The sequence below is a fragment of the Pinus tabuliformis genome, chromosome 3_1 (assembly GCF_031772625.1).
Source record: "Pinus tabuliformis cultivar Carrire ecotype Pingquan chromosome 3_1, CPIR1, whole genome shotgun sequence".
Lineage (NCBI taxonomy): Eukaryota > Viridiplantae > Streptophyta > Pinopsida > Pinales > Pinaceae > Pinus > Pinus tabuliformis.
In genome coordinates this window covers 830,333,946-830,350,578 of record NC_142301.1, presented here as the reverse complement: position 1 = coordinate 830,350,578, position 16,633 = coordinate 830,333,946, and the positions used below count along the sequence as shown (strand labels likewise).

The 16,633-nt window shown below is 38.0% G+C and overlaps 2 protein-coding genes across 3 annotated transcripts in view; one reads left to right on the top strand and one right to left on the bottom strand.

Moving 5' to 3' along the window:
* The window catches only part of LOC149190057 (uncharacterized), a 174,900-nt gene that overhangs the window by 106,245 nt on the left and 52,022 nt on the right, over positions 1 to 16,633 (top strand). For both annotated transcript variants that reach the window (XM_089412009.1, XM_089412010.1), the window contains exons 6-8: positions 3,954 to 4,063; positions 4,242 to 4,425; positions 16,304 to 16,507. In XM_089412009.1, the coding sequence (XP_089268135.1) occupies positions 3,954 to 4,063; positions 4,242 to 4,425; positions 16,304 to 16,507 (498 nt within the window). The remainder of the gene's footprint in view (positions 1 to 3,953; positions 4,064 to 4,241; positions 4,426 to 16,303; positions 16,508 to 16,633) is intronic.
* LOC149190058 (uncharacterized) lies at positions 12,489 to 14,827 on the bottom strand. Its single transcript, XM_089413345.1, has 2 exons — positions 12,710 to 14,827; positions 12,489 to 12,585 (listed from the first exon to the last, which is right to left on the bottom strand). Exon 1 carries the CDS (start codon positions 14,641 to 14,643, stop codon positions 12,955 to 12,957), a length of 1,689 nt encoding a protein of 562 aa, XP_089269471.1. The 5' UTR covers positions 14,644 to 14,827; the 3' UTR covers positions 12,489 to 12,585; positions 12,710 to 12,954.

Here is a 16,633-nt window from a genome sequence, read left to right as displayed (position 1 = left end):
TGAGAGGCTTATCTTTACATTGTTGAGCTATTTTGTGGGCTTGCCACCAAAACTATTGTTATTATGCACATTATTTTAATTTAGGGGCTCAATTAGGCCTATTTAGCTAAATCGAATTCATTAGAGAGTGTATAAATACAAGTGAGATGATTCATTTTCATCATCATCACTTGGATTGGGTCGTCAGCTGTTGTGAGGTTTTCAATATTCCTTTTGGAGGATGAGTTTGGATGTTATGGATGAATTTTGATGTTTGGATCTATTTCTCTTGCCTTGGAACTTCATTATTTGCATAATATGATGATTGGATACTCTTTTGCACATCTTAGTACTCTTTTCATGCTTATTCTTGTTATTTACTTTGTCACATGTATGTTGCTAGGATTTTTGCTATACAGGTCTGAAATTACTGTTTTCTTAGGCGAAATTGTGGGAATTTTGATCTTTTATAGCGTTGCATCATTGCATGGGCCATGTGTGAATGGGTGAATGTTCCTAGAGATTATTTGTTTAAAATACATCTTGATAAGTCATCAATTACTGCATATCGAAGTATAAAAATCTCAAGTCGTTGCTCTCATGCCATAATGCCATTCGAAGTTGCTTGAAGACCTCCTTGATTGGGTAAACCTCTTCCAAACCATCAATTCTCCTGACTCCATTTCTCCCAAAGGACAAGGCGTTGATCCTTCCATAGATGGTCACCTTAAAATGCATATTTGTCACACCTCTCCTTCTCTTTCTAGGCTTAGTCTTCACAGGTCACCTAGGGCATCATTTATCTCACGTTCTAGCTATCAAAAGACTTCATTCTCTTGCCCATAATTGCGCTGAAATTTCCTTTAGAAGCCATCCAAATTTCAAGAAAATCCAATGGTGGAATCTTGAGTTACATCAAGCCCTAGCCCGAAGATCGTCTCTTGCCCTAGGTTTCCCATAGCTAGTTGCTTCATTTGGATCATTGTGTTCAAACTTCAAATCAAAAGAAAATTTCTCCTTTGATTCTCTTCTCTTCCCTAATTAGGTCAAGCCCCTCCTTGGTTGATCAACTCCATACCCTTGACCTAATTTTGGGTCCACTCGGTCTCGTGTGGTCCCATAACCTGTTAATGCCAATTTGACAAAGATCAAATAGAAGCCAAGTCTCCATAAGGATCTCTAGGTCTAGGAACCTTCTTGGCAATATATACTCTCAAATCGTAGCCCTAAAGATCCTTTTAGCCCTTCCTAGTGAGACTATCACCTTGCTTCTAAAGCAAGCAACCTACCTTATTGAGCCTCTCTTGTGAATAGGCTTAGGAATCACCTCCCTACCTTTTCATTGACTATACTTTCTTTTGATTCCTTGTATACAGGGAGTTGGGACTCCTCCCATTGGTGAAAGTCTGTAAAGAGCGGGAAGCTTTAGTTGAGGTGACAGTGGGCTATTGCTCCATTGTTGGCTCGACATAGTAGTTTCTCTATAGGTTCCCCTCATAAGACCCCCGCTAATTGGAGCGGTAACAAGCAACGTGTGCAGGCTAGCGCGTAATTTTTTTTGAAGGAATGAAAAGCTGATTACTTGTGTGTGTGTGTAAAATTATTTTTTACGCTGCCATTGTTTCATTTCTAGCTACTGTGTGATTGGTGCTATGGTTGAAATTTCTATTTAAGTTCAGCTATCTACTTGTTTGGTTGAGATAATAAGGACGTTAGTCACCTAGGGCATTAGATTCTAACATGGTAATAGAGCTTGATCTTTGAATGAGATCTCAGGGATTTGCAGCAATAAATATATTGCAGAAAAGGACTAGGATTAGAAGAATTTCAATTTTTTACTTTTTGGTTTGGGAGTTTGTGCAATAGATCTCAGAGAAAATCGCTTCCTCCGCAACTTTGTGTCTTCACCTCTCCCTTAGGGTTATTTATAATTTCATTAAGCTAAAATCCCTAACGCTAATCTCCTAAGTGATCAATGGCTAGGATTAAATCCTAAGCCTCACTCGAGATTAACGGTTGAGATTATATCTACGTCACTTAAATAATTTTATTATTTATCCTTTGAGCTTTGGCTTACTAGTCGACAATAATTAATTAGATTAATTATTGTACTTTTCCTAAGTTAACCTTAGGAAAGAAATCATAAAATCACTTACTCCACCAAGCAAGCACCTAAAGAGGCAATTGAATATCTTGTACATGCTAAGACACCAAGCCAATGTAGAAGACCTTCCGAGGTTATACAACAGTTCTTTACATGTCTCAACTGTGGGCTGCATGCTTCTGATTGTGTTACATGTTTTGAGGGTGCTACAGGCAGTTCCAAAAATGTATTGCATGTTTCTGTACTGGTCTTGTTAATTTCATCTGCCATGGAATCATTTTAAATTGTTTTCAAAATTTTGTAATGCTTATTTTGCACATTGTTTACTCACTATTGTAGTACCCTGTTATTTTTCTTGTGATTCTCACAGTATTTGTTTTCATTTTAAGATGTTGGAAGTTAGCTTTCACAAGATCCATCATTTGGTTCCTTTTATTTCTTCATTTCGTTCCTTAGCATATCATGTTTGATCGGAAAAAATGTGTTGCATTTGTATGGTATCATACATATAGTTGTTTTTCCGTCATTTCTTGCTATTTCTTGTTTACTTCTAGACATCGATCCAATGCAATATGGTCTGTTTATTTGCATATAATGCACCATCGGGAATTAGTTTTCATGCTTTTATTATTTGCCTTTATGTTTTAATTGCAATATTTTTCCCCTTTCTTGTTGCCATTCCATGAGGTAATCCTGTAAATTCTTGTTCTTAATTCTTTACCTTCTTTTTGACAAAAAAATTCAGAACTGTGTTTTCTTACAAGAATTATCTATTGTGGCTATTCCAATTTCCTCTATGTTCTTGTTTTTGACTCATTACCTTTTTCTTGGACATTAGTTTCCAAATTGTAGTATGGCAGCAAGGCTTTAAGAATTTTTCGCTTACTTGTGCTTTTGATGGCAGCTATTTAATCAGTAATTTATGTTGACATGATGATTTAACTTAATTAAACTTATCTGAATGTCTTGTCTCAATTATCATTTTATTTGGAGATCCCTTTGCACGTTGTCAGTGTCTGCCCTTCTGAGAGGATGATATTCCATGAATTGTTTGCTTTTGTTTCTCCAGAATTTGTATCACAAATAGACTCTTTTTTATTAGGCCTTATCTAACTCTCAAAACTTCAGTTCTACCTGCCCCTGTTCTAGAACCTACTTTTCTAGTCTATCAGTGATTTTACATCGTTGTTCCAGTGCTTTGGTAGCTACTTGTGTGTCAGATATGATTCTGTTTTTCCCATTGTGTGTATATTCTTCATACATTCTCTTAAAAATCGACTGTTATTTTGATGTTCTGGCTGAAACTATGTCCATTTGCATTTCAAAGTCAATTTGCACTAATTAGAAAATGCTTTATGTGCAAGTAGAGCATTGACCTCTTCTTGTGATGTTGGCGGATGGTTTTGATTGTCAGATATCAACAGGTTATTTATTTCACAGATATGATTCAACATTAAACAAAATTATCATGTTTCCATAAGTATTACAATTTATTGGCTAGGACACTTACGTGTTCGACTTTTTATAACTAATCCATAATGCTCCAAAGAGATTTTCATTCCTAGTGTTTGCTGTTGTTTTATTTTCCGTTTAGAATCTTTGCCAACTTGTTTTCAGCAAGTTCGCAACTGAAATATAGTTTTTAGTACCCAAATGTTTAATATCGTATTGTATAGCATAATTATGCATGAACACAACCTTTTTTAAAAACAAGGGCTTCTCATAAACATATTATCTATTCATTGTACTCATGGGTTGAGAGATCAGTTATATTATTTTTGGTACTTGAATAGAAGTATATACTCACTATCTAATTTCATTCATTTGTGAAGTTATTTTTTGAGGAACTAATTAAGCTCCTTGGTTTCAGACTTACGATGTTGTCAGATACAGAATTCATCGGATGAAGAAAAGACTGAAAGATGAACTAGAGGACAGGAATACACTTCAGGAATATATCTGCCCTACTTGTAGTCGCAGGCAAGTGATTTGTTACTTTTAGTGACATTAAAGTTGCACGTTATACTTTATTGATGGCCCTACAACTCTGCATTATCTTCTGACTTATAAATCACAATCCCACAATACTTATTGTAATCATTCTGAAAGTTCCAACGTCTTCATGCTTATATTGTGAGGCCTGTTCTGATATTTGTAGGTATTCAGCCTTGGATGCACTGCAACTGATCAGCTTTACCGAGGATAGTTTTCATTGTGAAAACTGCAATGCCGAACTTGTTGCTGAAAGTGACAAGCTAGCGGCAGAGGAAAAGGGTGACGGAGAAGATAATGGTAGGCGCCGTCGGCATGAAAAGTTGAAGGAACTGCTTGAAAAAATGGAGGTTGGTTGTTCCGGCCTTGAATTTTCTGGATAGGGAGAACTGAGCCTAAATCAGATATTTTTTGGGGATATGGAAAGAATACACATCACATCTTTATCTTCTTATTAAATTTATCGAATAATAAAAATTTATTCAGCTAATATTCTTTCAAAGGCTAAGCTATTTATCTATCTATGACTAAGCACAGTATGAGCCAATGAAAATGCTATATTACTCATAAGAGGTGTGACCTTGATTTGGCCATGTTTTCTTTTGTGGTATTTCCTCTTATGCTGATGCAGAAAGTTTTCCCATCCCCAGTCTGGGAGAAAACCAATGCAAGTAGCCATCTTACAGCATTCAATTCAGAATCCTTCAGTTGAGAGGCCCTCGGGGAGTTTGCGGGTGGGGGGTGCGGGGTGTTTGTATATTTTGCCAAATTTGCATATTACTTGCACTTGGTTCCCATCCTTTTTACGACCACAGGCATATAACAAGCATGAGCACAAGCCAAATGTGTCTTTGGAGAGTCTTGAACCCTGGCAGGGCCTTTAAAATCACTCCACTTTCACCGACCTGGCAAGCCATCATTGATGGTTTGGCCATATTCATTCATATGCCACATAAGAATGCCAACCTATTTTTTACTGAGATGGATTCAATTACTTTTTCCAATACCAGCATGATCAGCCTTCCCTCGATTCTTTCTCTTGATTTTATGGATTGGAAAATTTGAATCTTGTTCCTCACTCTTGCTAGTTTTTTTCCATATTTGCAATTACTAATTAAGCAGTCAAGTCTGACTCACTTTCTTCCAGAATGAGAAATATTTAGCTTCTTGTCTTTTCTGGACACTTCGGAACTCAGATACTTGGAAGCCAAATTTGAGTTTAAAGAGACTTCTCTGGGTTTTGTGCTCTTGCTCATGGCCGTTGGCCTGTACTCTTAATTATGGACCATGGTGGTCATGGATTGTTCTTATATCATCGTTGCATATTATAGACAACATTATAGATTATGTTATTTCCTCTTACCTAAGGAAGTAATTTCAATCAGAAATAACACCATAGAATAAGAAAAAACCTTGCAGAAAATGCAGTAATGAGTCCATGCTTGGAAATTTGAGTAATGTAGTAATGAGTGATGTGTTTACCACTTTACAATTCTTGTTTCTAAGGATCTCTAATTTTAACAAATTATGTTATTTCCTGTTACCTAAGGAAACAATTTCAATCAGAAATAACAACACAAAATAAGAAAAAACCTTGCAGGAAATGTAGTAATGAGTCCATGCTTGGAAATTTGAGTAATGTAGTAATGGGTAATGAGTTCAGCACTATACAAATCTCGTTTATGAGGATCTCTGTTTTTTACCCGCTCTTCTATTGAAGGTGTTATCACTCCAATATTTCTCAGGGGTTGATTAGAAAGAAATGATTAGAGGTAACCACAAACCTACTTTGGAGATTAGGATCTAGCCTTCCTAATTTTCAGAGAGGGCTCTTTCTTTATGATTTAACTTTGTTTAGTTATTTGATTTTAGGTTAGTTATGATTGCACTTGGGTTTTGATTTGGATTTGGTGGTGGGATCACTTACTTAGATGAAAAGATGGGTGTCTTTTACCATTGGGCTATGGGGTCAAATATCAGACAAATAAGATTGGATCAAGTTCTAAAAATAGTTTCTACAGGGCAAGATGGTGAAGTGGTTTTGAATTGGATCCAAGGAGCAATTAAGGGTTCCTTAGGCCGGATTATGAAGAAAGTGAAAGAGGTCAACTGGGATGGGAGAGCAATTAAGGATTCTCAAATCCGGATATTAGAGGAAAACATAGAAATGATCAACTGTTCAAAACAGAGTGTACTTAAACAAATTCTGAGATAAATTTCCAGTTAATTCATTCAACTTTAGATAACATTCAAGTTTGTGAAAAACATAAGAAAATAACAAATTTGACAAAGAAAATACTTCATTGTAATAGCTCAACACATGAATCCTATAATGCAATCTCTTTATTACTTGGTCCAGTCTGCTGACTTGAAAAATTGGTACAATAACCCTTAGGTTTATGATCAAAATAACTCTACAAATGTATAGCAATCCACCCTCAATACTTCGAATTATGAAGTATTTATACAAAAATAATTTACAAAATATCCCAAACTGTCTTGGGAATTAATCTAGGAGAAAGAAATATCTTCATGCAAGAAGATAGAGATAGATATTGAACTGTTGTTTGCTATCCCTGTTTATTAGGCTATGTTGTCTTTAATCTTTGATATTTTGCCTTTTAATCTCTGCTTTGTTGTTTGGTCTTCACGCTGGATGTTCTATTCACTCTGACCTTTCAACTGATACACTTTCATTTGGCTGGCCTGTCATTATCCTTTTACTGTGATTTTCAATCTTATTGTACATTTTTACATTTTGACTGTGTATTTCTACAGTAAGTCATTTAATTTCTCCCATGTTTCAACATCTGGTAATTGGATATTTATCATCTTCCTGTAAATCTCATCTGCCTCCGTGTACTTGGTAAAAGTAGGCTTATTCACAAAAAGGTGTTTTACCTCATGCTGGAGGTAAAACAAATTCTCAAAAGTTTGGTATAGGACCTTGCCAGTAGACATCCCCTTCATAGTTGAAGTATTTACCTGATCTCTGGCCACTTCTCTGATTTTTATATTGTAGTCCTCTTGTGGCATTAACTTGTCGTTTATTACCAAGGGATTGGGCAAACCCTTTTGCCTCAAAACTTCAAACTTAACCATGAATCTGTCTATAGCCAATTGCATGGTTTGGGACTTATCTTCAAGGTTTAACATTAAATTCCTCTTGGTGAAGACACTTTTTACTTCCAATATTGTACTTGTTCTGTCAGATATCTCTAATTCCTGCAATTCATACTTATTTTTGGAGTTGAGGAAGTGAATGATCCTTGCAGCTTCCTCTGGCATGTCTCTCAATTCTTCTTTTACTCCTTGTATGGATTCCGTTGCTTGCTTCACTAAGTCAATATGTTCAAAAATTACTTCAATGGATGGCCAAATATCATTGACAGAGTCAATGATATTGGCCGATAATTGTTCCTTAGCCCATCCAAGGGGTTCTTTTAAAGTCAATTCCTTCTCCAAGTTTTTTATTCTTTCATTCATCTTGGTTGCTTTCTGCACTTCTTTGTGCATAACCCGTGCAAGCTTATAGTCAGTCTCTAGACTGGTCATCTTTTCCTTGAGCTTGTTCATTTCTGTGGTCTGAATGGACATGTCTTCCATTGCCTTGACCAATTTGCTAGCCTCATCACCTATTGACCCTGTTGTTGATGTAGATGCTATAGAAGCTGGCAGTGTTGTAGCCATTGGAGTAGTAGGAGCTAATGATGCTGCCAAAGTGGAAGGTACTGCAGTAGTAACTGTTGGGATAACAGTGGTAGGGGCAGTCTCCAGACTAGCTTGTTTTACCTGTATCAAGCTATCTAACTCCTTTTCCATTTCCTTCAATTGATCATTCAATTGTAAAACCAGGTCCATCATCTCTTCCTGATGTGTTTGGCTCTCCAGGACCTCTTTTGTCTATGGGTGCTCTGAATGAGGAAGTTTTAATTTTTTTTAAGAGCTGTAATGTCCTCATTCTTCTTCTTGATCAACTTCTCAGCAGTTTTGATGTCATTGGGATCATGTCCCAACTCAATTACCAAGTCCTCCAATGACTTGATCTTGTTGTCCTTGGCCTGTGAGGAGGCCTTTTCCAATTTATATTGGGCTGTAATGTTATCTAATGAATTCTGTAGCCGCCTCCCCTGTCAAGGTGGAGTAGATCATCTCTCCAACCTGCTTGTGGAATTCAATCTAGTCAATGGGATGAACATCCCTGGCCAACACCTCGAAGTCGGTTTTTTCTGTAGTCAACTGGTGTTTTTCGCTGTTGAACAGTAGGCTGCATGAAGGACACCTGCATTTTTCCTGCTTTGATGTCAAAAGTTGACATCAACCTGCTCTGATTAGTTGGTGTGTGCTTGAAGTATTGGGCATATGTTTCAGCCTTCAACTTCTCATTTCTCAACTTGATCTCCTTGTACCTGTCCTTGATATCTTTTTCCTTATCTGCTGGCCTGGTAAAAGAAGAAACCTCAACACTGAGCTGTCTCTCAATCAGTTGAGTGTTAGATGTTGATGGTTATTGTGTTTCTCCTGAAGCAGTTGTGCCTTTGCTTCTTTCCACCATTGTATCAGTGTCAGTGATTTCCACTGATTCAATGGTTTCTTCCTGTTTAGTTACAGGATTCAACTTGGGCCTTTTCCTGAGCTCAAAATGCTCATCTGTGGTTTCCATAGCAGAACTGGAACCCTCCTCCCTGTTTCTCTCCTCATTTGCTGGGGTCTGTAAAACAGGAGGAATATTCATGGGTTCCCCTAGTTTTGGAACCTGCAGGAAATAACTTTCATCAATTTGTTTCTCTGCATCAACCAATTTATTTTCTACATCCACTACTGTGCTATCCATGTCAATTAATGTGTTTTCCAACCATTCTGATTGGTTGGCAAACCTCTCAATATTCGGTCTAGGATGGTGGGTGAAAGGTCCCAATTTGACCTTGATTCTCAACTTATTTATGACCCATGAGGGTCATACTGCATCATAAAGTTGTCCTGAATTTCATTTGTTGCAGAATCTTATCTGCCTCTAGTCCAACTTCTCTGTTATTACAATTGAAGGGGCCCAATTGATTTTTCATTTTAAGTTTGGTTTTCTTCCTAGTTGCTAGGAAGTTGACTTCATCAGAATTGATGATCTACCTAAAATATTCTAGTGCAAATATCCTCATAGGGAGGTATTTGGGTAGTTTGTAAGGGGCAAGTTGGCATCCATAAATTTTAATCTCTGTGTGGTTTTGGTATAGAGACCAGTCTCCCACCTTGCTTTTTTTGGCCAACTATAACACCCTTTTGATTTCTTGGTTGAGGGCTACTTGTCAGCATGTTCATGACTGGATGGACAAATGAATCGATGAAGTCCTTATAGGTGAATGCAGTGGAGTATTTTTGGATCAAGGGTGTCCAATAAATAATTGATCTTTGATTTCCCTTGGTATCCAACTTCTGGATGCTGACAGGGAATTTATTTGATTGATAATATAAAAACATATGAAATAACACAGAGGAGTACTTGAAGACTCTCTCATTTGGTAGTCTGGTGAACTGTTCATGCATCCTGTTTGCAATGATTTGAGCATAGTTGTAAATAACAACAGGAGGCTTGCCTGGGCTAAAGATGGAAAGAAAGGCTATGAAAACTTCATCCACATGCTCATCTGAGGTATATCCTAGGATGCAAGAGAGCATAGTAATAATCTGTCTGCCTCTTTCTGAAAAAATGGTGGTAGCATAAGGGGGACTATTTATGGGAGTATGGTGGTCTTCTATGATGAAAGTCTAGAATATTTGTGCTATTTTGGCCAGGTCTAACTTGACATATAGGTCCAGCAAGTCTCCAATAGATAGTGGGGTCTCATTAGGGCTTGGTTGGACCTGCAACATTTGGTTAATAGACTCTGCAGTGATGGTAAATAACAACTGCTGGTTAGGGGTGATAATAGCCCTTTGGCTAGGAATGTAACAGGGATGATAGAAGTGGATGATGTCAAGGAATGGGTGTACTTCTGGGAACAAATATTTGGGAAAATTAGACTCCCAAAGGTGAATGTCATTGTTCTGGTTTAGGAACTTGTCCTTACTCCAACAGTGGAGCTTTCGAAAATAGGCAGCGGAAGCTATGTCCTTTATTTGGAAATCTCTGTTTGCTAATGCAAGGTGGTCGATGTCTAGGTGAGGGTTGACAGAGTTCTCACGTCCACAGAGGTCTGGGAAGCCATGACTGAGTTTATGGATATGAATTAGGCTTGTAGTGGTTGTAGAAGTGAGGTTTGGAAGCCCTGGAACAGTGGGTTGGTAGTTACAGTCTGTAAAAGAAGGGTTTGGGGTATACAAGTAAATTTCTCTTCAATTTAGGCAAGTTTATTAATTAAGATTTCAATTGGACTGTATGTTTTCAAATTGAGAGGGTCGTTCTGGTTTTTCTCAAGAATACCTGGAATTTGGCGGTCTGGCTTGCAAATTGAGTTCAATGGTGAATGCAGAGGGTACAATAGCTTGAACTGTCACTCGATTGCTTGAATTAGGTGTCCAGAGCTTCTTCAGGCAAGAGATGGTGGTCAATTTGGTCGCAGAGATTCAGGGTGTCGCAGAATGGCTTGAGCAACAGTTACAGTGAAAACAAGCAAAAAGAGTAAATTGGGGCCTTTCTGGCATTTCAACGGGTAACGGTCACATTTTGGCACGAAAACTATAAATGAACAGTGGGTGGTTTTTGGTTTGGGTGGGGAGGTGGCTTTTTGGGCCATCGCATCGCTTTTGGAGGGCAGGCGGTATTTTTCGCGAGCACGTGATCTAGCATGGGGCCGCCACGTAGCAGAACAGTGCCCAGGCAAAACCGCAAATCTCGTGTGCTCTCGGGCTGCTATCGGTCGGATAGTGAACCCACGCGATATGGATGCGCACCATCAGATCTGGGGGTAGGAGATCGGATGGTTGTCGCGTGGTTAAGATGCACAGAGGGAATTGGGAAAGGGATTTGCGGGGCCCAGGGTTTAATTACAAATAATTGTAATTAATTAGTAAATAAGGTAGGGATTAAATATAAGCAGCGGGTTTAATAAAGTGGGACCAGGGGTTATGTGGCGGGGTTTTTTAACTACACCGAGGGTTGGTGGGTTAAAAGGGTTTGTCGGGAAATATGAAGCAGGGAGTTAATTAAATAATGCAAGGGATAAAAACTTAGGATAAAGGGGTTTTTCGGGTTTTTGAAGGGAAATAAGGAAATTAATAAGGGGGGAAGTTAATATTTGCAATGGGGAATGGGTTTCACATTAGGAAAAGGGGGTTGTGGGTAGGGAAATGATTTTTGAAGGGTAATTACTAGGGAAATGTGTGAAACCAAGGGGTAAGGGTCAAAATGAGGGGAAAAGGGGATTTATAAATGATAAAGGGATAATGGGGAAATTAGCAAATAAGCATGTGGGAGCATAGTAAAATGAAGGGAAATTAGTTAAACCAGGTTGTGAACATATTTTCTTTCTCATACATGCTCCTGCACATGAAACATAGGATTAGGCATGATAAATGTGTTTTTGACTCAACAACTTTGTACATTTGCAACCTTTCTTCTACCTACCCTTTATTTATCCTAACATTTTTTTTTTTTCACTTTATTGGGGGCATTTGAGCTTGCTCACCCCAATGTTGCACACATCGCGATCGGGATTTAATCGGCGCCGGGAAAAAAGCGGAAAAAATCGTTAAAATCGGGAAAAAATCGGAAAAAAGCGGGAAAAAATCGTTTGGCACAAAAATATTCATTTTTTTTCAATTTTTTTAATATCTAAACCATCTACAACATAAAATAAATACATTGACACATAAATATGATAAAAAAACTAATATATAAGATGTTCAATATCATTTCTAGCGCTAAAATCACACATAACATTGAATCATGTCCTGAATAGTAAGTCCTGAGTCCCAAGTCCAACTCAGCCTCAAAATATCAACAAAAAATATGATAATGTATCTCATCATGTCATAATGTCATATACAATAAAATGAAAGTCTAATCCTATTGATTTCCTCTGCCCCTCTTGCGAGAAAATGGCACAACTTTCTCTTTCCCTCTAGATGTAGAAGCTGGTGCCTGTGGTGGTGGAAATGGCAGTGGAGTCTGACGTGCTCTAGACGCTGAAGAACTAGTAGTAGCAGCTACAGGAGGCTGAGGTGGACGGAGACCACGTCCTCTACTGGTGGTAGTGGTAGCCCGGGTAGCCCGGGTAGGCGGTGTCACCTCCTCCTCCTGCTCCTCCAACTCCTCCTCCTCCTGCTCCTGCTCCTGCTCCTGCTCCTGCTCCTCCTCCTCCTCCTCCTCCCCCTCCTCCTCCCCCTCATCCTGCTCTAACCAATCCTCAGTGGGATCCATGAGAGGCCTCTCGGTCTCAACCCTCCATTCAACAGTGGTGTCAATCCCATCCAATGAGATGGCTTCCGTATCAGGTGTCTTCTCTAGTTGTTTCACCCACAATCGAAGATTGTAGTAGACATAGACCATGTCATTAAGTCTATGGGACTCCAACCTGTACAAAGTTCATGAAATAATAAATTAATAATTAATATTATAAAAAAAATATTGTTTAAAACTTTAATGAATTCAAAAATTTATTTGGAAATTTGCAACATTTTAAATGTTTAAGTGTTAACCTATTGCGCTTCTTGTTGTGTATTTTTTCAAATACACTCCAATTGCGCTCACATCCCGAGGAGCTGCATGTTTGGCTGAGGATCCGCACGGCAAGATTTTGCAAAAGGGGTACTCTGCCACCATACATCTTCCACCATGCGTCTACAACAAAATTACAAAGAAAATTTTAAATAAACATAAGAAAAAAATGGAATTTGAAGAAACAATGAAATTTGAAACAAAGTTACAAAGTACATACTACAAACTAAAAAATACCTGGCATTTTAACCGTCCTATCAATGACAGCCATCTCAAAGCCAAATGTGCCAGCTGACAACTTATATTGCTCAATTTGTCTAGAGACCTCCATACGTTCTTCTGAAGTTCTCACCATCTTCTGGACACAGGTTAATAATCCTTCCACGACCTCAACATCAAAATTAAACCCACATGCATAAGAAAATGCAGGGTTCAGGAAAAGGCCAGCAGCATGAATGGGACGATGGAGTGTGTTGTTCCATCGCTCATCAATGACGTTCCATAGAAGGAGTTGTCTCTGGAACCCATCATCTCCCTTGTCATCATAGTAGGACCGAATGGCTTCTTTGGCCCTATCCATGGCTTCATACAAATAGCCCATTGCGGGCTTCTCACCATCAACCAACCGAAGAACCTTTACCAAAGGTTCTGTAACAGCGCACACCTCCTGCACTCCCGCCCAGAAGTCCTCCTGGTATGAAACTAGTCTGCAGACGGCCTCTCCTTCTGGTTTGCGGCTCATTGTCGAAGCACGCCACTCCTCTGAAAGAAACATTCTCTTCAAATCCCACATAGAATTCAAGAGGGATTGAAGAGATATGAAACTCGTCGCAAACCGTGTAATGGCGGGGCGCACCAACTCTTTGTTGTTGGTGCATTTTCTCATCAAGCTAAGCACAGATGTGTGATTGTAAATAAATTTTGTGATGCTTTTTGATGAGTCAACAACCTCTTTGACAAAGGGAATTTTCCCAATGTCCTCTAACATCAAATCAATACAATGGGCAGCACAAGGTGTCCAAAATAAAGTAGGATGCCTGTCCATAAGCATTCTACCAGCAGCAACATAATTTGCAGCATTGTCCGTTATGACTTGGACAACATTTTCTGCACCCACCTCCAAAATAAACACATCCAGCAAATCACATAAATTTTTTGCATCTTTGATTTGATGAGTTGCATCAACAGATTTGATAAACATAGTCCCCAAGGGACAACTAACCAAGAAGTTTATAAGGGTTCTCCCCTTTTGGTCAGTCCAACCATCTGACATAACAGTGCATCCTGTTTGTGCCCATGATGCCCTAAAATCCTCCAATCTTTGGGTGCAGTCACGCTTTTCATCTTGAAGAAGCCGGCCTCTGAAATCATGAAGAGAAGGGAGTTTGTACCCCGGGCCAACACTGGCAACAGCATCAAGAGTAGGTTGGAAAAATGGATTATTCCTTATAATGCTGAAAGGAATATCACTCCAGAGGAGAAATTTTGTCATCAACTTGTCAGCTTTTTCTTTTTCAGTTCTTTTTAGCATTGAACCAATAGTTGGTTGTGAACCAGGTGTGGTTCGAGGAACAAAATATGATGATGCAGCTATCGGATTGACTGACGCTGCAGTAGAACCTGTGCCACTTGGCCCACTTCCTTCAACTGACCTTTTTAGTTGCCTTTTGAGTTCTTCTTTGGCGTCTCTAGTGTGCTCTAATTCTCCCAATGCTCTCATGGCTTTTTGGATAATTTCAGCATTTGTCTTTAGACAGGGCACCACATCACGTCCAGGGATTTGTGCAAGGTGGAACTTCAACCTGTACACCCCCCCGAATATTTCCTTTCCACACAACTTGCAATACAAGTTTTGTCTATCATTCGGAGTTTTAGGGTCACCATATTCCCAGAAAGGATCCAATTTCCTTGGCATGTTTGTTTTTGAATTTTGAATTTGCAAACCTATGGAAAAATAAGGATTAGGAAATAGGAATTTAGGATTACATAAATGATAATAGTAAATACAAATTACAATTTAGCATTTGCAAAATTACAAGCTAATTATTTCCAAAATCCCAATTTCTAAACCCAAGTTACCCAACCAAATGCCAAAAAACAATGAAAAATAAAAAAAAATAAACAATGTTTAAAGAAAATGAGAAAATAAAAATCAAAAATTGGTTCTCATAGTCATAACAAATAACCCATCCCAAATCAATGAAAAATTTCCAAAAATTCTTTAAAAACAATGAAAAACAAAGTTTTTATAGAACCAAAACAAAAAAAAATTAATCTACATACCTGGTTTATGGACAAATTGGCGATCTTGGCTTGGATTCCTCCTAAAATCGCTTCGATTCGCTCCCACAACGGACGGCAACCCTCTCCCTCACTTCTTCTCCTTCTCCTCCGCGGCGGACTACTGAATGAATAAAAAAAATTTCATTTTTTCCATATAAAACCTTGCTGCCCGCGCCCCTCGCGATTTAATGCGAAAAAATCGCGATTTTATCGAAAAAATCGCGATTTTTTCGATAAAAATCGCTATAAAAAAAAGAGGCGATTTTTTGGATAAAAATCGCGCTTTGAATCGGCAATTTAAAAAAATCGCGATTTTACGATTTAATCGCGATTTTATCGCGATGTGTGCAACACTGGCTCACCCTTTATTTTCTTTTCTTTTGACAAGCAAACTATCTAATTCTAACTTTATAACTTTCAATGACTCAAATTAAACTGATGAACTCATTTTTATTTTCTACCTAACTACTGATCTGCCAAGGTTAAACACTTTGGGTAGATCTTTATTCTCTATCTATCAACATGAAATTTAAAGCATGAATGCGTCAAGATTAAGCTTTTTGACCATCATGGATTGTGGCATTTCTGACAAGCTACACAACCTTATTTTGCATAGTAAAGTAAAAAGTAGTGGCATTTGAATTTGCACATTTTCATGATCTGTTTTATTTATTTTTGGGTTCATATTTTTCACTTTTTTGATCTTTTTCTCTATCTTTGTCCTTTGATTATTCTTTTAGGACATACCTTCTTTACATTTTTTAATTTTTAATATGGAAGACGTTTTGCAGAAAGCAAAGTATGTACAACAAGACTAACCATAGCCAATTCAAAATTATGAATCCTATTATTATAGGACCCTAACGGAAGGCACACATCATGTACTCTTAGTTTGATGTATATTTTTTCAGCTGGTATTTAGCCTCCAAACATGTCTGATTCAGCAATATGACAGCTGTAATGGAGGATTCATTGTTAACATTTCGTGAGTTATTTGTTGAATGGGGACCATTAAACTGTATAAGAAATATCTGGTTCTTGTTAGGTGCTTGATTGCTAACACATGAGAAGCTTTTGGTGAGATCTGAAAAAGATGGATACCATTTGTTAAATGTTTACTGTTAATTTTTAGCAATAACATCTAGGCAGGTTTCCAGTCTTGTTTAGAGCTTTTTGCCTTTGCTAATTCGATTCATTTATAGTAATAAAACTAAACAATTTATTTGATGGAAGATCTGAAAGCTGATAAGATGATTTCCTTCCATGCACAAATTGGAATATTAAAAATGCAGGTACAGCTTAAGCCATTAATGGAGCAGTTAACAAGAGTAAAAGATTTAGCTGTCCCTGAATTTGGAAGTCTCCTCCAATGGGAGGCTAGGGCAATTGCTGCTGGGCGTGCTGTTGGTGGGGAAACCAATACAAATGAATCTTCAAAATCTTCTCAAGGGCAAGGGTTTGGTGGAACTCCAATGCCTTTCCTGGGTGAGACAAAGGTTTGAAGTTTTGAACTTAGCATATAATTATGTTATTTGGTGCTCCTGAGAGATTCACTTGGATACTTGATTCTGTCCTGCCTTTATTTATGTTGCAGTTGTTTTTATTACTTGTTCTATTGGATA

Excerpts from the sequence above, each read along its gene's own strand:
- LOC149190058 (XM_089413345.1), bottom strand. The coding sequence starts at position 14,643 with ATGCCAAGGAAATTGGATCCTTTCTGGGAATATGGTGACCCTAAAACT.